Below are 18,198 nucleotides of genomic sequence, written 5' to 3' on the forward strand. Positions count from 1 at the left end.
CGGAAAAAGCAACAAATTAAAAAAAAAAGGTGACAAATGTCTGAGAAAGCCACAAAAACGTCGGAACAAAATTGTTTTAAAAAAAAAAGTGACATTTAACAAAAGCACGTCAATAAACTCTCCATGTCTGGCCCTTGGTGTGATCCTCTTTTTCCAGTGTGGCCCTTAGTGAAAATGAGTTTGACACCCCTGTACTACAATGTTTCTAAGAGATCTTTACCTCTGTTTGTGAAACATGAATATAATTAAAAAACTTTTCAGAAACTGCAACTTTTATAAACTGGTGTTACCGTAAGTGTGCCATAAGCTTATGCTTCTCCTCAAAGCCTGACGTTGCTCCAGCTGTAGGTTCTGACACTGATACATACTGTATATTTACTGTCTTGATACACTCCAAAGGGCATAATGGGAAATTTTAGAAAGCCAATGCACCCTGTCATTGTGCTAGAATCATGCAGGAAGGACTTTGAAAACCGTAAGATAAAAGTATTTATAAAATGAATAAATAATGATCTGCCCACTGCCCACTCCTGATCCTAATCCTATTGGGTACCTTTGGGATAAACTCCATTGCACCGTATTTCCACAAATGCACCTTAAAGCAGTTGCACTGATTTAAAGTTTCTTTTTACTAACCCTGACGGCATTTAATAGTCTGTGATCGAGATGTAGAGGTTTTTGTAAGAAAGCTTCAGGTTATTCTCTAGGCATTTGAATTTTTCTCCCAGAGTGATATCATGGGCCATGATTATGACTTATGGAAAAGAATGCCACTCTGTACAGGCCCCTTTGGGCACAGTGTGCAAAGTTGTCCTCTAGTCTACTGTACCTTACTCTCACCAAATTGCTGTAATAATTCCACTGCCTCTGTTGGCTATATTCATCATGTAGAGTAGCTGCTGTATCGCTGTCAGTTTTAACTGTAAAAGCGTGATTCTGTAGATCTACCTTTGTAGATATATGGGCAAATAAGAAAGGTACTATTGTTTTCCTGTTTATATGAAAGTATTAAACAGTTTTTTTATCAGAATTCTACTTCAAATTAAACCACACAATCAAGTTTTGATTGACTTATCTGTAATGTTGCCATAGTTTTGTTTTAGTTTGTTCATTAGCCATATATTCTTGAAAAAATGATTTGAGTGTGGATGTATAATCTTTAATTGAGACAATTCAAGGTCCATTGTTTAATCCATGGAGCTCCTCACCAACCACGTTGTCTAGAGAAGTGGGCGTAGTTAGCCGATCGGGTAAATGCTGACAGATGACATGAGGGGGGCGTGTGGGGGGAGCGTGTGTGGCGTGTGTGCGACGCCAATAACCCAGATTTGCAGGTGTGCGTGTGGAGGGATTGATAGAGGAGATTGTTTCCGGCTGGAAGCAGTCGCAAAGAGCCTCAAGCGGACGGCTGCAAACGTTGCCACACGGAGAACACCACTGAAGACAAAGACTCTGAAAGACTCTTGTTTTCCCACATCACAAACTTTCGTAATACACCTTTTAAAACCTCAACTACAACAACAAGGAAAAACGGGGCTGGCCTGGAAAGGACGCCGACAAAGGAGAAGACGAAGGAGCAGTGAATGAGGAACGGCAGCCACCCAACGGCAAGAGAGACCGATGTCAGCAGGCCCGGCTTCAGAATGCAAACGCATGCAGTGTCTGGGTGAGTGAGTTAACACAGCACAACCCCTCTAGAAGTAGGAAAGAGATACACTCATCTAGGCAAGTTTAGTCTCGTTCTCACTTTGAATCCAACACGTAGGGAAAACGAGACAGGGGGCTTAATGTTACCGGCTAGGCTAGCCTTTAGTAGCTGTGGGTCGCTGTTATACGAGCCCTATGGGGTAGCACAGGTAAGCTAGCAGCCATTTGTAACACTATACTTGTTAAAGTATAAAAACAATATATGTATACTTTGTATTATTTCCCATAGGGCTGGGCGATGGAGTAAATCAGATATCACGATATTCTTGACCAAATACCTCGATATGGATGTTGTGGCGATAATCTAGGGTTGAAAATTGGCGCTTTAACAAAATATCTTCACACTTAAATTTTAGATAAATAATCATCAGTAATGAACATAATGCCTAAGTGGGGAAAAGGTAAATAATAGAACAGCTAGAGCAGGCTGGTAAGTTTAGAAAAGTACATCACTTTACTGTAATGCAGCTTTTAAAACCAGTAAAAGACAACACTTATGTCATATCACGATATTACGATATCCAAAATCTAAGACGATATCTAGTCTCATATCACAATATCGATATAATATTGATATATTGCCCAGCCCTAATTTCCCATATTTCACTTTCACCTGCCTAACTGTACTTCTTAAACATTGAGAAACTTTGACAAAGTGGATGCCCTTAATTTCCCAAAATAAAAAAACGTGCCTTTTTAATCTGGCATGATTATCCCTTGTGTAGACTTCGGGTCAAATGGACCCGTTTTCAATTTTTGTTTTATATCAGAAAATATGGGACGGAAAAATAAGCGCTGAAAATGTGTAGAAGAAAAATGTAACAATTTAAAACTTTGGAAAAAGCAAAGAAAAACTGTGAAAAAAAGGCGTCAGAAACATAGGGAAAAAATCTAGTTTTTTTTCAAGGTTGACAGGAAGACAACACAAGGGCTAGATATTTTCGAATCAGTGAGCTCTACATTAGAGATTATAGTAGATAAGTAAGGATCTCCCAGGACCCTGGGGGCATGTTCACAGTATGCCTGCTGAAAAATACTGTGTAATAAGAAGTGTTTTGCCACAATAAAAACATAATTTAATAGGCTAATCTTGTCATCATCCATCCACTTTGTAGCAGACAGGGCTCAGGGGAATACAACCAAACATAGCCACTGACTGGCTTTAGGTACATGGATGAATAATCTGACAAGAATGGAAAAATATGTTCATCAGTAATAAAGTGCCAGAATGAGAGCACAACTTCACAATTGACTAAGTAGATGAAAACCACCGAGATGTATATGAATTCATGAATAATACATTAGGGCCATCCCGGCCAAATATCCCGTCTTGAATCTTGCTAATTACAAGTCCATGATAGAAGTTGAGCTAAAGCTACCTTGTATTACAGTACAGGCATATAGGTATTTTGCATTGATGATTGTGTCAGAGGTAATAAGACTCATTTGTTATTTTATTTTAACACGGGCCCTATTTTAACAATCTAAGCGCACGGCATGATGCGCCTGGCGCAGGTGCGTTCAGGACGTGTACGAATCCGCTTTTGCGGACAAAAGGGACCGTGTGCCGGGCGCATGGTTCAAAATGGTTGTACTTAGTGTCTTAATTAATTCATAGGTGTGTTTTGGGCGTAACATGCAATAAACCAATCAATGTCATCTCCCATTCCCTTTAAAAGCCAGGCGCGGTTTTGTGCATTCCCACTATAATAAATTCAACAACAAAATACTTGACCGTATATTATACTAAAAAAAGAAAATTTCAATAAAAGAATATGTTATAAAGCCCAGGTAATTGTGTTGTGTGAATGCAGAATATTATGACACACTTGCTACTATAATAATAATAATAATAATAATAATAATAATAATAATAATAATAATCAATAGTAGGCTATACGTTTAGTACAGTAGACACACACAACCACACACAGTCATGATTGTCCATTTCTTTGCTTAGCTTCTTCCTCCATCATTTTTGTTTATTACTCTTGCCACAACATTTCTGCCAAAGGAATCTGGCATGGCTGCTAATTCCTGATTCGGTCTGGAACAACAGAATATCAAAGAGGCGTTGTCGCCAGGATGTGGGCACTACAGGAAAACCATCTCACAGGGAGAAAACAATTTTGGGATAATTTTTTTAAGCAGCAAGATGAAGAAAGTTGAGAGAAAATAGATGTGTGTGCAAATAAAAGTGTTTCAAATTAAAAAGGAACACGCCGACTTATTGGGAATTTAGCTTATTCCCCGTAACCCCCAGAGTAAGACAAGTCGATACATACCCTTCTCATCTCCGTGCGTGCTGTAACGCTGTCTGACGGCTCCAGCATTAGCTTAGCCCAGCACAGATCCTCCAGGTAACTGGTTCCAACTAGCCTACTGCTCCGAATTGTGACGTATAAAGCAATAACGCCAACATGTTCCTATTTACATGTTGTGATTTGTAGAGTCACAGCGTGTACAAAAAACAACATAACATGAGACACAGCCATCTTCTATCTGTAAGCAAACCGGAAACTATATTCTCAGACAGGCTTGCTGCGAGCATATCACTCCGCCCAAGTACTATATTCTTCCGCCTGAGAATATAGTTCCCGGTTTGTTTACGGTTAGAAGATGGCTGTGTCTCATGTTACGTTGTTTTTTGTACACGCTGTGACTCTACAAATCACAACATATAAATAGGAACATGTTGGCGTTATTTTGTCACTTATTCGGAGCAGTAGGATTACTGGAACCATTCACCTGCCTGTTCTGTGATGGGCTGATGCCGCTGGAGCCGTCAGACAGCTTTACAGCACGCACGGAGATGGGAAGGGTATGTATCGACTTGTCTTATTCTGGGGGTTACGGTGAATAAGCTAAATTCCCAATAAGTCGGCGTGTTCCTTTAAGCCGCATGTAATTGACATTCTTCAAACCTTAATTTTCAAGGTGTTTGAGATTGTGGAAGCAGCAGCAGGGGATGTATCTGTCCCTATGACTGATAAGAAATTATTTTTAGGGACAGCTTGCATGCTGACCAGTAGTGCTGCAAAGCTATGAGATGTTACTCAGACACACAAACATATGCACTCATAGAAAAACATGCATGCAAGCCTTTGCCGACTGGAGCAGTTCTGCTGTGAGATTACATCTCCCTCTGATCTGTGAAAAAAAGTGCTGTCCCCTCCCACAGGACAGACAGTAAACAAAAATCACAAAATGCTACACTGTCACACAACATCAAACAGATGACACGTCTCAGAGACCAAACAAACATCTAGAAATTATTCATGTGCTCGGTTTTAGATCAGGGATGTTTATTTTCTCTTGTAATCAGCCATTGTTGAAGTGATTATTAAGCAGGGATGAATGCTAGAGAGGAGTTAGGCAGAAAAAAAATAAAAGACGACAGACTGGACAGAGACTTGTGGAAGGAGAGAGAGATGATAAGAGAAAGGAAAAAAAAAAAAAAAAGACAGTTGAGTGTGTAGGCTGATAATGAATGTAATCTGCATTTAGATGATATCAGGCTATGTGGTCATCCCTGATGTGAATTTACTAGCTCCGATGACATACAATAGTGTTATTTGGAGAGATGCTTCAAAACGGTTCTTGGATGAACACAGCTGCACATCAGGACTACACACACAGAGCCATGGCATTGTCTTAAAATATTGCATGCATTGTAGGGGTGGGGGGAAAAAAATCGATACAGCATAGTATCGCAATATTTTCCGTGGTAATACTGTATCAATACAGAGATGCCAAGTATCGATCTATTATTATATATGTGTTGGTCAGTTTGCCTGCTTGACAATCCAATTTTGCAGCAACAAAATTGAAGTGAGATGAACAAACAGAGAAATGTATCTTTTTAGATAAAACAGATGTTGACAAAATTTCCTTTTGGGGACATATTTTGAAATTGGGAAAAATTTTAAGTTGGAAAAAAGGTATATAAATTGCGATAAATAGCAGAATATTGCAATATGTTTCAAATTGCAATAATATCGTATGGTGGCATAAGTATCGTGATGATATCGTATCGTGAGTCCTTTGGTGATTTCCACCATCTCTATGGTTACTTCTGTAACATTGGTGGTCTTCCTGTGGATTTCATTTTACTTTCAGGTGTTCCTGTTATTTTGTCCACCAAGACACACCTTATTATTACTACTACAATTAGGCTAGTTAATTAAGTCGTCCGATCAATTATCCCATGACTTCATTGGGGCTACAGCTCAACATTCTAATGTCTATAATAATAATAATAATAATAATAATAATATAACGTGAATTCAGTTTCCACACGGGCTCGGAAACGTGGTAAAACTACAACTAAATGACAAGAAAACACACAATGCTGATTGACTAACGTTACATCACTCAGTATTAAGATTGTGCTTAACAACCAGTCATATAAAATACATCCACGTTAAAAACCCAAGCCTTGATACAAAAACACATTACAAATTGGCTAACCACAAACTCCAACCTTTCTACAGACAAAAACTCACTCGATGTCTGCCCAGCACAAACATTTTCCAACACAAGAATGCTGCTGAAGCAAAAGTGGATTATACTCCACCACCCACATGCCACAACATAACTCACAAGCCTGAGTTGAACCACCACTGTCAAGTCTTATAGTTTTGCGCATCATACTGCCGTTAAAGATACCCCCCGACCCATCTACAACACTGGACTCACCATGAGCTGCATGCGACGCGTCTCGGTGCGCAGTCTCCCGAGGGGCCTTGTCCTTCCATTCAGCCAGGCATCTACGTGTGAGGTCTCTCTCGAAGGCCAGCTGCACCAGAGAATGTATCACTTCCAAGATCATCTGGACTGGAGACTGAAGTTGTGGTTCACTGACAGTCACACACCCGATCCCCCGCGAACCGATGACGGCGGCAGGGCTCCAGCCGCGGGTCTAATGTTAGCTTGGCCTTCCATCGTCATTTCGCCCCCTCCTTCTCCTACAACTTTTCGTCCGAACCCAAGCTGAACTATTAATTTTATCGGTTGAATTCACTTTTACATTAAGCCACTTTCTTATATCCGTGATTATCACCAACCATTACTATTTGCTAATGCTAGCTTCCAAAATTCTTTGTGCGGTGCCTTTAACCCTTGACCTCAAGGGTCACTTCAGGGGATTTCACACCGCAGCGCGGTAACTCGCCGCCTCCAGTCGTTTACACGTGGCCGGCTATTTTCATAAACATTTCAACCACTCCGGTTTCAAAAGGGGAAGCGGTTTTCATCACGGCGGTAGGAGTATACTTTTTTTGGAAAACGCTCTTGCAAGTGGTGGTTGCCGTTGGGGGGGTGGGCAAAATTACCAAAATTACGAATCCCACTATGGCCACGCCAAGACCCGCCCTACAAGCAGCTCGATTGGTTGGGGTTAGGCAATTTGACCTCGATGGGCGCCTGGCCAATAGTAGTGTGTGAATGCTATTGAAGGGCGGGTCTTGGCGTGGCCATAGTGGGAAAGAAATATCGCGCGCGGGGGTGTGAAACCAGTTGCGCAGTTTGCAATGTGCCAGATTCAAGGATACAGTCTATGGCCAGATTTGATGGTCGGCTGTCTTCCTCCTTAATTAGGCTACTGACAGTATCATTATAATTACAAAATAGTTATTATAATTAGAATAATGTATATGCTGTTATTTTGAGCAATCTCTGGCACAATAATTAATCATTCAGGTTTGATGAAGATCTATCTTATTTCATCTTAAATTCACAAGTATGCCCCAAAACAGCGACGGGCCCCGCATCACTATTTTCTCATATCCTGACCTGAGTGCTGTGCCCTTATATCGACCCATAGATATATAATATCGACCACGAGACGTCGCCATTGCTCTCCTCTCCTTCTTTCCACGAGTCAGTTTGCCTTTCTGCCGAGCGGTCATGTGACACATCTGTCAGGGGACAGCATGGCGGACATGCATGTGGAGCCTCAAAACAAATTTCACCGATTGTCCAGTTAACCCCGCCGCGAGAAACATCGATATCGCGCGTGAAGCAGGGCCGGCGGTGCCCGAAAAGACAGCAGAATGGACGAGGATAACAAACTTCAGTTCCCGTCTCTGCCTGCGACCAAGGAGGACCTTCTGGTGAGTGCACAACAGCCTGCGTTAGCCGATTTGCAATGTCTGTCTGGCTAATCTGAGCTAGCCTCCACTCCAGCAGCTGAGCAGCTAAAATATACGCAGGAAATGATTCGTGTTATAGGGCAGAAGCATAACGCATTTATGTGGATCTGGTGAACATGTTCGTGTGTTTCTTTAAATACGTCTGTGTCAGTATCTCTTCTTGGCTAACTAACGTTAAGGCACTGTTCACTGTGCCAACACTGAGTAGCATAGTCATCAAACATTAGCCACGTATGTCCTCGAAGTAAACCGGTAACGTTACTCATTTCTCACCCTGAGCTGGTGGCTGAAGTACCTCCAACAACTGTAACATCATCAAAGCAACTTCCCTCAGTTTCTAACCACGCTTTAAATTCCATTTTTACAGGACTGGGCTTATCCAATGAGACGAGACATGCAGGTATGTAAAATGAGTCTCTAGTCTGTATAGGGAAGAATAATACTTGGCAGTGGTTCACTATGCACCAAATCTGCTTCTAGTAGTAACCTATTGTGATGATATGATCATGTAATGTTTTTTTTTTTGCTGTCCAAAGTAATGATTGACAAAATGAGTAAGTGAAGGTGACATAATGAAGAGTTTTGTTTGATATGAAGCATAAGTGGAGCACAGTTGATTACATTAAACACCAATGTGATTATTTGACGCGTGCATTGAATTAATTTACTATATTTTGATATACATCTTAAAAAATATTCCTACTAACATTAAATATGGTTTAAGTCATTTTAAATCGCCCAGCATTAATTCTGAGAGTAAGACTGTTTACAGCTTAGAGAAGCTGATATTTAAAGGCTCCATTTACACATACTGAATTGTTTTAATGGATATACTGGCTGTGAGAGCGTAGATCAAGGTCCCTCTTGGTTGTGGGCATTGGCGTGCATGCACATATACTAGTAAAGGCATGTTCGTAAAGAGGCTTACTGTCTTATCTTGCGTGAATAAACGTACCAGAGCTTTGGGCCATTCTTACTGCCTGTGCTGTTAGTGATGTTTTGCACTGTCTTTATTTTTAGGAGATATTACCGGGACTGTTTTTAGGTCCCTACTCTGCTGCAATGAAAAGCAAGGTAATGTTTTTTTTTTTTTTTTTTTTACAGAATTTAACCACAGGTACTTGGAGACAGTGACACAGAGAAACTAATACATTATTTGATCACATTTGTATAGCTCATATTGTTCTCTTCTTTCTCATTGTCTAGCTGCCAAGCCTTGAGAGACAGGGCATAACACATGTTGTGTGTGTCCGCCAAGACATTGAAGCCAATTTTATCAAACCTAATTTTCCTCATACATTTAGGTAAGAACTCACTGTGCGCTGTACATTGATGTGAACTGCCTTTTTATTTTCTTGCTAACCCCTTAATTAAACTGTTGTTGTGTCTTTGCAGATACCTTGTGTTAGATATTGCTGACAATCCAGTGGAAAATATAATACGATTTTTCCCTTCAGTGAGTTACAAAGTGGGCTTTTTACTTCCTGTGTTTCATTGCGGTGAAATGTATGACATTTCACGACATTTACACTATGGCTGATATACTATCATTCATTTTCCTCCTAACAGACTAAAGAGTTTATTGATGGCTGCTTAGCAACAGGAGGTAATGATGCATGCCATTTCCATTTTTCATGTGTTAAGTAGAAAACATTTTTTTTATCAACAATCTTTTGTCCTGTTCTTTTAGGAAAGGTTCTGATTCATGGTAATGCAGGGATATCAAGAAGGTGAGGTTTGTTTTGTTTTTCAATGTTCATTATATAATTTTTTGTATCTCATACACTGAATTTCCATTACATGTAACTGCTAAAGCATTTTTTTTTTTTATATTGTATTTATAATTACCTTGAATAAACGTTGAGCAGCAGAACCAAAATTACAGCTGGGAATATAAAACTGTCTATTTATTGTTTCAGTGCTGCCTTAGTAATTGCATACCTTATGGAAACATTTGGGATGAAATACAGGTGGGTGTTATGTTTTTTTTTTTTTTTACATCAAATTATGACTTTCTGTCTAAAGTCTAACTTTTTTTCATAAATGTATGATTTTTTTTTTTTAAGGATTTAGATGCACATTCCATTGTATTTTGTATCGGTATGTGACAATCATGTACGCCATGCCTCGCATACATCTAGAGGTGTGTCTGCATTAAGCATAAATATAGAAAACTACATCAAATAAAGTGTGATAGTGTGCAAGTATAATAAAGAAATATACTGCAGCATAATTGTTTGAATATAAAACATACAACTTGATGTTGTCAATGTTTTCCTGTAGTTACTGTGCTCAGGGGTATATGTCAGTATTTCAGCGGCTGTGGTTGTAACCTTTTGCTTTATTCACTTTATAGGGATGCATTCAGCCACGTCCAGGAGAGGAGGTTTTGCATCAACCCCAATGTGGGCTTTGTGCATCAGCTACAGGTAAGTCTTTACTTTGATTAATCAACATTACAGTCCAATCCAAAAGTACGCATGTTCAACCCATTCCCTTATTAAATAACTATACTACTAAGTTGTTAACGAAATATACTCTCTCAAGCTCCTTGACTTTAAAAGGCTAGGATACAGTATGTTAGGCTTTTAGCTTTCATTATAAGATCTTCTTCTGAGTTGCCCGCTTCTGGTGTGACACAGAAATTGTATTTCTATTTCTACGAATGCATGTACCACATCTGCTGTCTTCCTTTTTATTGGTCCCATTTAGCAATCCACTTATTAATTGGACATCTGGCTCACAAGATACATTAGGATGAGTCGTCTCTTTTTGAGTTGCGTAAATCATGACAAGCTTGTGCATATTTGAAGGCACACTGTTTATACAGTATTGTGTGTGTGCATGCATGTTAAATCTGTCATGGGGCGTATGGATTCATGCACGCACTTTAAAAATGTGTCCAAAGCTTCTTTCTTTTCACATTTTTATTTACAGCATTATATGTTGATATTCATAATAATAGGGTATTAACTTATTTTTGTTTCATAACTATAGAAATAAAATGATCCACTATCACTAACGTTATTCACATTTATATTCACAATATCACAAATGATATATCCAGCTACAAAAAAGCCTGAAAGTAGGAAGTTAGAACGGAAGTACAAAGAGTCGTTCCCATTAAGACGATACACCGTCTCACCTCGTCTCATTGGTGTAAACTGGCAGGTTTCTGGACGTCGTAGACCGCCGCGTTGAGAGTAATTGCAGATTTCAACTAGTCTTGTCCCGAATCTTTGGTCTGAACTGGGCTTTACTCCTCCGTCAAGATTTGACTGTGAGATTGGCCGTCGAATCGGGGTCCGTTGATCGAAGCGTTGAATAATCAATTATTCGGGGTCACTCCTAGTTGGATGTATACATATTTTGTTTTAAAGCGTGAATGCTGTGACTTGTTCACAATACCAGAGGTTCTTCTTTCAGTATTAATGAGGCAAAAGATCAGATTGTCAGCCTTTTTGAAGCATGTTCAGCGATGAAGACATCGTACCAAAACATACCGCGTTTCTGACTGTACTCATTACTCGTACTGATATAAATTACTGAACTCTTATTGTTGTAATAATGAGTGTTTGTTTCCTAGGAATATGAAGCGATCTACCTAGCCAAATTAACCATTAAAATGATGTCACCTATGCAGTTGGGCAGGTCCTTCTCCTTACAAGCTGGGATGTCAGGTTTGTACATAATGTACTGCTAAGCTGCCACTGTCTCCTCAATTTCTTTTTCGATTAGATAATACTTTATTCATCCCACAATGGGGAAATTCACTTGTTAGTTTTTGTTTCTCAGACAGACTTGTTCCAGAAACAAATTCAAAACAGGGTTGACTGGCATGTTATTTAGGCATGGTGTAGCGTTAGTTGTTTGTTTGGCACATTGTTGAGGCGGACATAATCTATCACCAGCGTTTAGTGATGATGATCTAGAGCTGGGTTGCACATTTGTACAAAGCAGCTTTTAATGGCGATAGTTTTTTCTTTGAATCCACAATGGAGCTGGATCTTACTTGCTGGAAAATCGGCAATTATGAGCGAGAGCCAGGTCTATTGGGTGATTTCTTACTGTATTCATCTTTTCTTTACAAGACGGACACGAACGTGCGCTTACATTCGAACACTTGGAGCCATCGAGAACTGGCTCATCATTTTACCTTTTTAAGCGTCTTTTGTTCTTCCTGAATGGCGGGGACTTCACCCAGCACGGACTACCAAGTGTTCAGGGTTTGAGAAGTTCTTTAATCCAGGAGGGTTTACAGTTATCAAACTGGGTGTGTTGACGTATGCAGTATGTTTAGTTATTCTTTTTTTTTTTTTTTTGTCTCCACATTTCACACAGGAAGCCGTAAACGCAGCCTGGAGGAAGATGAGGACTTTGGAGCAATGCAGGTCACAGCAGCACAGAACGGATGAGCTTTGCTGATATATAGCCACGTGGCGCAGTGCACTCAATTTTTTTCCCCACATTTTTAATGGGATTAAAAATGTAAATATTTGAACTTTTTCTAAGGGGAAGGGACAGGGGTGGGAGGGCGGCCACTCATGTCTGAGACATGGAGTACGGAGGGGGATCGGGCCAATTTGATAACTTTTTTTTTTTTCTTCAAGCTGTATGCACTGATGGGAGATTTTTTGCAGTTTTATAGTATTTAAAGCATTTTGCATTTGCAGCGGGACAGTATTGCAATAATGCACTTTCGATACTTGAATTTGTGTAGATGACCAGAATGGTGAAGTCAGCAAAAGGGAAAGTAGCCAGGACGTCGCCCAGTGGAGGTCATGAAAAGAGGAATAGCTAATGCCTTTATTTTGGGAGTAATAGGATTATGGACTAATATCAGGCTTACTGTGGGATAGTAAGGAATGGAAAAATAACACACTGCTTAATAAAAACGAGTCTGACTGAGTCCTGTTCACTGTTTTTATAGCATAATGCTGTGCTTAACATAATCTTGACAGTATTTTGTTAAATGTTATGTTGAATGTTATTTAAAGACAATTTACAGTCACAGAAGTTATACTTTTTACTATTTAACTTTCTGGAGTCCTTGCTGTGTATTTCGGTAACTAACCGTAAAAAGCAGTCAATGACACGCACTTCGCTGTCCTACAAATGGTTTGAGCTCTGAGAGCACAATTCGTCTTAACCAAAAATTGATTGAAAATGTTTTGCCACAACTATTATTAGACATGCCCATCCCCCATCTGTACAAAAAAACATTTTCGTAGTTAAAACAGAAATTAGCATTGTAATACAAATGTCAGATTTGTTTTACAACTAAAAATATAACCAAAGAAACATGGTAGATCATAGAATATTTTATGTACTTTTACATATTTGGAAATAAATTACATTAAATGTTCCCGTAACTTAAATAAGACATTTACAAAAATCTTTTTTTATTCCATTGCCCATCATAAGTTGTTTCATTCCTACAGCTGTGATCAAATATCGACCAAATATAAAACTTATAGAACCTTAGTTAATCACTCACCACTGCCTCATGAAATATAAACCTTTTTGTTGACTAGAAATACATTAGAACAGTCTTGATTTGATAGTAATGATCATGTCTTGCAGTATTCAAACCTTCGTTACAGTTATCCAGCAACATTACTGTCAAAGAAAAAAGCCTGCCGAGATAAAGAGCACTTTGTACCAAAGGGGACATGTCGGAAAAATAAAAAAGCCCCAGTAAAACCCAAAGTATTATATATAACTATTCATATTAAAAGAAACAAAACTGCTTTTCTTTGGTGATTTGCCTGATTAATGAAAAATCTGTGAGACTAAGTTGGAATAATGATCTAAAGTAATTCCTTCCTGTATACTTGGTTTTGTAGTGAACTATAGTAAACATTGTAATGATTCCTTAGTTGCTTAGGAAATATAACTTAATTTGGTACCATCTTTTTTTCCTCAAGCAATTATATTTACTGACAGTTGCATGGTAGTCAGATATAATTAAAATTTCCTCTGTTAGTACACAGCATATTACTTAATAATGTAACACAGTAAGACATTACATTTGCAGTAATTGACAATCCTTTCTTCAGATGGTGGGAGAAGATGATGATGGTGAGGTAGCCATGGTTACCAAAGAGAGGAGGGGGGGGGGTTTCTTCAACATACATGTATAAAGGTGTGGTCCATGTTTAAAGCTGCTGTTGTCCTCAGTTGGAAAATCGGCACTGCATGTAAGTCTCGTGTGAGGCGGTATATCCAAACTTTTGGTAGAAAGCCACATTGTTGGGTGCACATTCCAGTGTGATTTTATAGCAATTCAGTTTTTTGCTGAGAAGAGTAAGAGCTGAAACTAACCTACAGGGACGAAGGAAAAGGACAATAAATCAGCACGAAACACAAGATATTTCTTAAAAAAGGTCTTAAATATTAAAAACAGGCCATAACACAATGTATGTGTCAGGCTCACACAGGTCTACTCACAGTTTGCCCAGCTGCTTCCCTCTGCACACGTCACTGACTACTACCTCCTCCACCCGGCCCCTCTACAAACAACAGAATAGAGAGGGTCTTCATTCCAGTCATTTTCTAGATGTTTGTTTCTTATGCAAATTGGTTGCATAGTTTTAAGGAAATACAAATGTTTATTCATGTGTAAATATTTGGTTTATGGTGGTGAACTACATTAATTTAAAATGTACTACATCAATAGGTAAATTATTTAGGGACTGGTCTCTAGGAAAAATGTAGAAAGACATTACAGTTGTATCCATTGTTAAATATAAGCCAATAGCTTGCCGGGATGTAATTTACCTTAGCACAGGAGTGGATGAATTTGTGTTCTGTAATCAATGTGGCCGTGGCAACAATCTGTCCCAGATGTGTGTCCTCCACCACAACAACGTAGTAGTCTCCCGTCTTCTTCATATGCTCAAACTTTTCTGGAAGCCAACAGAGAAAATATGCATTTTTCTTTTTTATCTTCACTGATATTTTATTACATAGGTTTTTATTAAAAGTTTGTTTTCTAGAATGAGGGGTTTTCCTCTTCTCAAATGTTCGATCTGATCTATGTAAAGACACCTGTTTTGGCACAAAATCCAAGTTTAAAAACTTGGTACAACTTTAGGATTTAAAATAAAACTTAATGGTAAATGTAGCATTGTGCTAAGCATGACTCACTCGTAAACTGCTCTGGTGTGACATCGCCTGTCTGAGTGAGTTGAGATAAAACCTTGAAGAATCCTGGAACATAAAAACAAAACAGTTGGTGAAAATGTCAGAGGGTTGGGTACACTCCATCTCTTGTGAATTCCTCATTGATGTTGCTGTCATGTTTTATATTTTTATTACATTGCCAAGATCTTCCTTATCGGATGTCAAGGAACAGAACACATGCTTTCCACATAATTTATCACATTCTTATCTTCATAATCTCTTGAGAATAGAAGTATTGGTCTAGCCTGGTTGACACCAGACCCTTCTCAGTTGTAACTGAAAGTGACTTGCAGAGCAAATCTCAAACTTGCCGGAAGTTCGTCAGGGTTTTCCCAGGCTAGTACTGGTCTGGAACATGTTGTCCATCCAGTCTGACTCACCCCTGTTGAAGTCTGCCGTACAGAGCGGCCTGAGCACCAGGCCTTCCCCTGGGCTGGATGGGGAAATGGGGGGAGAGAAGGAGACAGCGTTGCTACTCCAGTCTAGCTCCTGCAGCAGAGAGGGCTCAAAGAGTGGAGTCTCGTCCAGCAGCATTCCACAGTATCTGCACGGAAAAAGACACACACAAATAAACCGGCAAGTCCACAAACGCACGCACACACCCATAAGTGTGTGTATGGCACACTGCATTGAAATGCTTTTTCTAATCAATCTAAGATACTGCATCAGCACAATGAGTTAAAATGGTCAGCATTGAAAATATGTTTGTTCGCACAGAACTTTGACCTGACAAATACAGTTTCACTTGGTTGTCATTACTTTACTGCCATGCTTCAGTGGTTGATAAGCAAGTTGGCATATTAATGGGTACACCAATATATGAAATATAATGCACATAATCTTTAACGATACACTATGAGGTGATAACATTCTTAAGCATTCATTTATGGCTGGGCGATATGGAGAAAATGAAATATCACGATATTTTTGACCAAATACCTCGATATCAATACCGCAACGATATTGTAGTGTTGACTATTGGTGCTTTCACAAAATATTTACACAATGAGATTTTTGATAAATAATCATCAGTAATGTGGATATAATGACTAAGTGGGTAAAGGCAAATAATAGAACGGTTACAACAATCGGGTAAGTTCAGAAAATGACATAACTTTACTGTAATGCAGCCTTTAAAACCAGCAAAAGACACCACTTATGCCTTATTACGATATCCAAAATCTAAGACGATATCTAGTATCATATCACGATATCGATATAATATTGATATATTGCCCAGCTCTACATTCATTCATGAATTTCTTTCCAGGATCTGGTCCAGGATCAGGAATATGAGGGGGGCCCATCCTACAAATGCCTATTCACATAGCAAGGGCAACAACAGAGTATTAGTGCTGTTGGTGGTAGCTTGAACACTTGGGAGGTTGATTCTTGTTTCGGCGATAGTTTTAACAATTTTTTTCTATGTTTTCCAATTCTTTATTGTACAAAAGCTACACACAAATACATAGAATTGACACACAAAAGAAAAGACAATACAAAAATATAACCTAGCTAGATACCGAGCTACCCGCGTCATAATTCTCGTTTCCATGAAAGCAAAACATCATTACTCTTTAGTGGTGTCATTATTCCTTAATGACCACCAAGCCACGCAAATAAGAATATAGTGATGTTAATGGGCTTGTTAATTGCCAAAAGGCAGAGTGTTTCGCTGCAGTAACTTAACCCGTTATATTTTACCAAACAGCTCATAAAGAAAGAGTTTATCAAAACAGTTAACATTAGATGAGGCCACTTTCACTCAAGCAAACTATCCAGCCCAGCTAAGTTAGCTAGCTACAGTCAGAGCTGTAACTTCACAATAAACATTAGCGTTAACGTTAGCTAGCTCTCTCTCTCTCTCTCTCTCATATATATATATATATATATATATATATATATAGAGCTAGCTACCTCTTTGGGATTTGGGATCGCCTGTCATGCTAAGCCGCTAGCTAGGTAGCTTAACTACTTACCAGTAAAAACACCAGAAGAGATGGTCCAGTTGAATTCCCAGACTGAGGTAACGTAATTACAGTGACAACCTGGCAGTTTTACTACTTATGTAGGAGGTTGGGCTACATCATTAAGCTGAACAGCGTGGGTGTTTGGTTTTTTCGGCTGCTGTTTCCGCCTGGCATGTATGACGTGGCAAATATGCTAGAGGTAAGGGGCGCAGCCCAATGACGTCAATGGATCAGTAAAAGTACACATCCCAAAATTATTTTACCAGAAACAATTTCATATTATATTGAGCGTGATGTATGACTCCAGTCAGTCATCCAGACACATTGTTTTTTACAGTGAAATGTGGGGTTTAACCTGTTAGCACACACACACACACACACACACACACACACACACACACACACACTGGACTAATAAACTCAAAGGTCCATTGTATTGGATACTGGCCACTAGAAATTAGGCAGGCTTTGCTATCATTTCCTTTTAAACAATGTAATCTTGAAAAAGGTGGGTCGACCGGGTCAGTGTAATGCTTATCAGTTCAATTTTGCAAGCACAAACAGACATTTGGAAAAACAGAAAAATGGGTTCAAATATCACATTTTTTATTTTTTCCCACCTTGACAAATTAAAAAATTGCATCTTTAACCTGTTTTTCCAATTTTCTGCTTTTTATTCAGAGGATCAGAAATTGAGAAAATTACAAAATTGCATCTGAGCTCCAATTATTCAGTACTGCAATGGTATTCTCTTCCTCTACTTTGCAGAATATGCAGGTCATTAACTGCACATGGACCAAAAAGAACAAAAACTGATAGACTTTGGGGTCAGAGGTGCTTGTAACTGATGGTTTCGAGTGGGGGGCGGGGCGTAGCTAGGCAGAACGAGGGAGAGAATACCATTGCAGTATTGAATAATTGGAGCCCAGACACAATATTGTAATATTGTAAGTCGGAAAAAAATGAAAAATTGGATATTACCCATTTTTCTGTTTTTCCAAATGTCCGTTTGTGCTTAGAAAATCGAACTGATAACATTATTTACACCCTGCAGTAGTCTGTGTTTGGAAAATAGAGGCAAAGGCTGTTTACATATATTTATTACACTTTGTTAAAAAGCTGTAGAAGCTCTGTTTATTGAGTCTTTTGTATTAACATATTTTACAAAAACTAGATTTACAGAA

General features: G+C 38.9%; 2 protein-coding genes and 1 long non-coding RNA gene across 5 annotated transcripts in view; 1 reads left to right on the plus strand and 2 right to left on the minus strand.

The window, feature by feature from the left end:
* LOC120556040 overlaps window positions 1-6,556 on the minus strand; it is a 65,086-nt gene extending 58,530 nt beyond the window's left edge. Inside the window, exon 1 of the long non-coding RNA XR_005638785.1 lies at window positions 6,406-6,556. This is a non-coding gene — a long non-coding RNA (uncharacterized LOC120556040). The remainder of the gene's footprint in view (window positions 1-6,405) is intronic.
* Window positions 6,557-7,599: 1,043 nt separating this feature from the next.
* Window positions 7,600-12,768, plus strand: styx (serine/threonine/tyrosine interacting protein). Of its 3 annotated transcripts, none has more exons than XM_039795370.1 (11): window positions 7,600-7,820; window positions 8,227-8,259; window positions 8,880-8,933; window positions 9,066-9,163; window positions 9,255-9,315; window positions 9,429-9,465; window positions 9,550-9,589; window positions 9,779-9,829; window positions 10,216-10,288; window positions 11,503-11,539; window positions 12,201-12,768. In XM_039795370.1, exons 1-11 carry the CDS (start codon window positions 7,761-7,763, stop codon window positions 12,272-12,274), a joined length of 618 nt encoding a protein of 205 aa, XP_039651304.1. In that variant the 5' UTR covers window positions 7,600-7,760; the 3' UTR covers window positions 12,275-12,768. The 3 variants fall into 3 exon arrangements, with proteins under 3 accessions (XP_039651304.1, XP_039651305.1, XP_039651303.1); XM_039795369.1 differs by having other exon boundaries at window positions 7,604-7,820; window positions 11,446-11,539; XM_039795371.1 differs by lacking the exon at window positions 11,503-11,539.
* Window positions 12,769-12,959: 191 nt separating this feature from the next.
* gnpnat1 (glucosamine-phosphate N-acetyltransferase 1) lies at window positions 12,960-17,209 on the minus strand. The gene is made up of 6 exons (XM_039795372.1): window positions 17,024-17,209; window positions 15,425-15,588; window positions 15,009-15,071; window positions 14,640-14,767; window positions 14,310-14,371; window positions 12,960-14,183 (listed from the first exon to the last, which is right to left on the minus strand). The coding sequence occupies exons 2-6, from the start codon at window positions 15,576-15,578 to the stop codon at window positions 14,036-14,038; spliced, it is 555 nt and encodes a 184-aa protein (XP_039651306.1). The 5' UTR covers window positions 15,579-15,588; window positions 17,024-17,209; the 3' UTR covers window positions 12,960-14,035.
* Between the last annotated feature and the right edge of the window lie 989 nt (window positions 17,210-18,198).

The sequence above is a fragment of the Perca fluviatilis genome, chromosome 3, assembly GCF_010015445.1.
Source record: "Perca fluviatilis chromosome 3, GENO_Pfluv_1.0, whole genome shotgun sequence".
Lineage (NCBI taxonomy): Eukaryota > Metazoa > Chordata > Actinopteri > Perciformes > Percidae > Perca > Perca fluviatilis.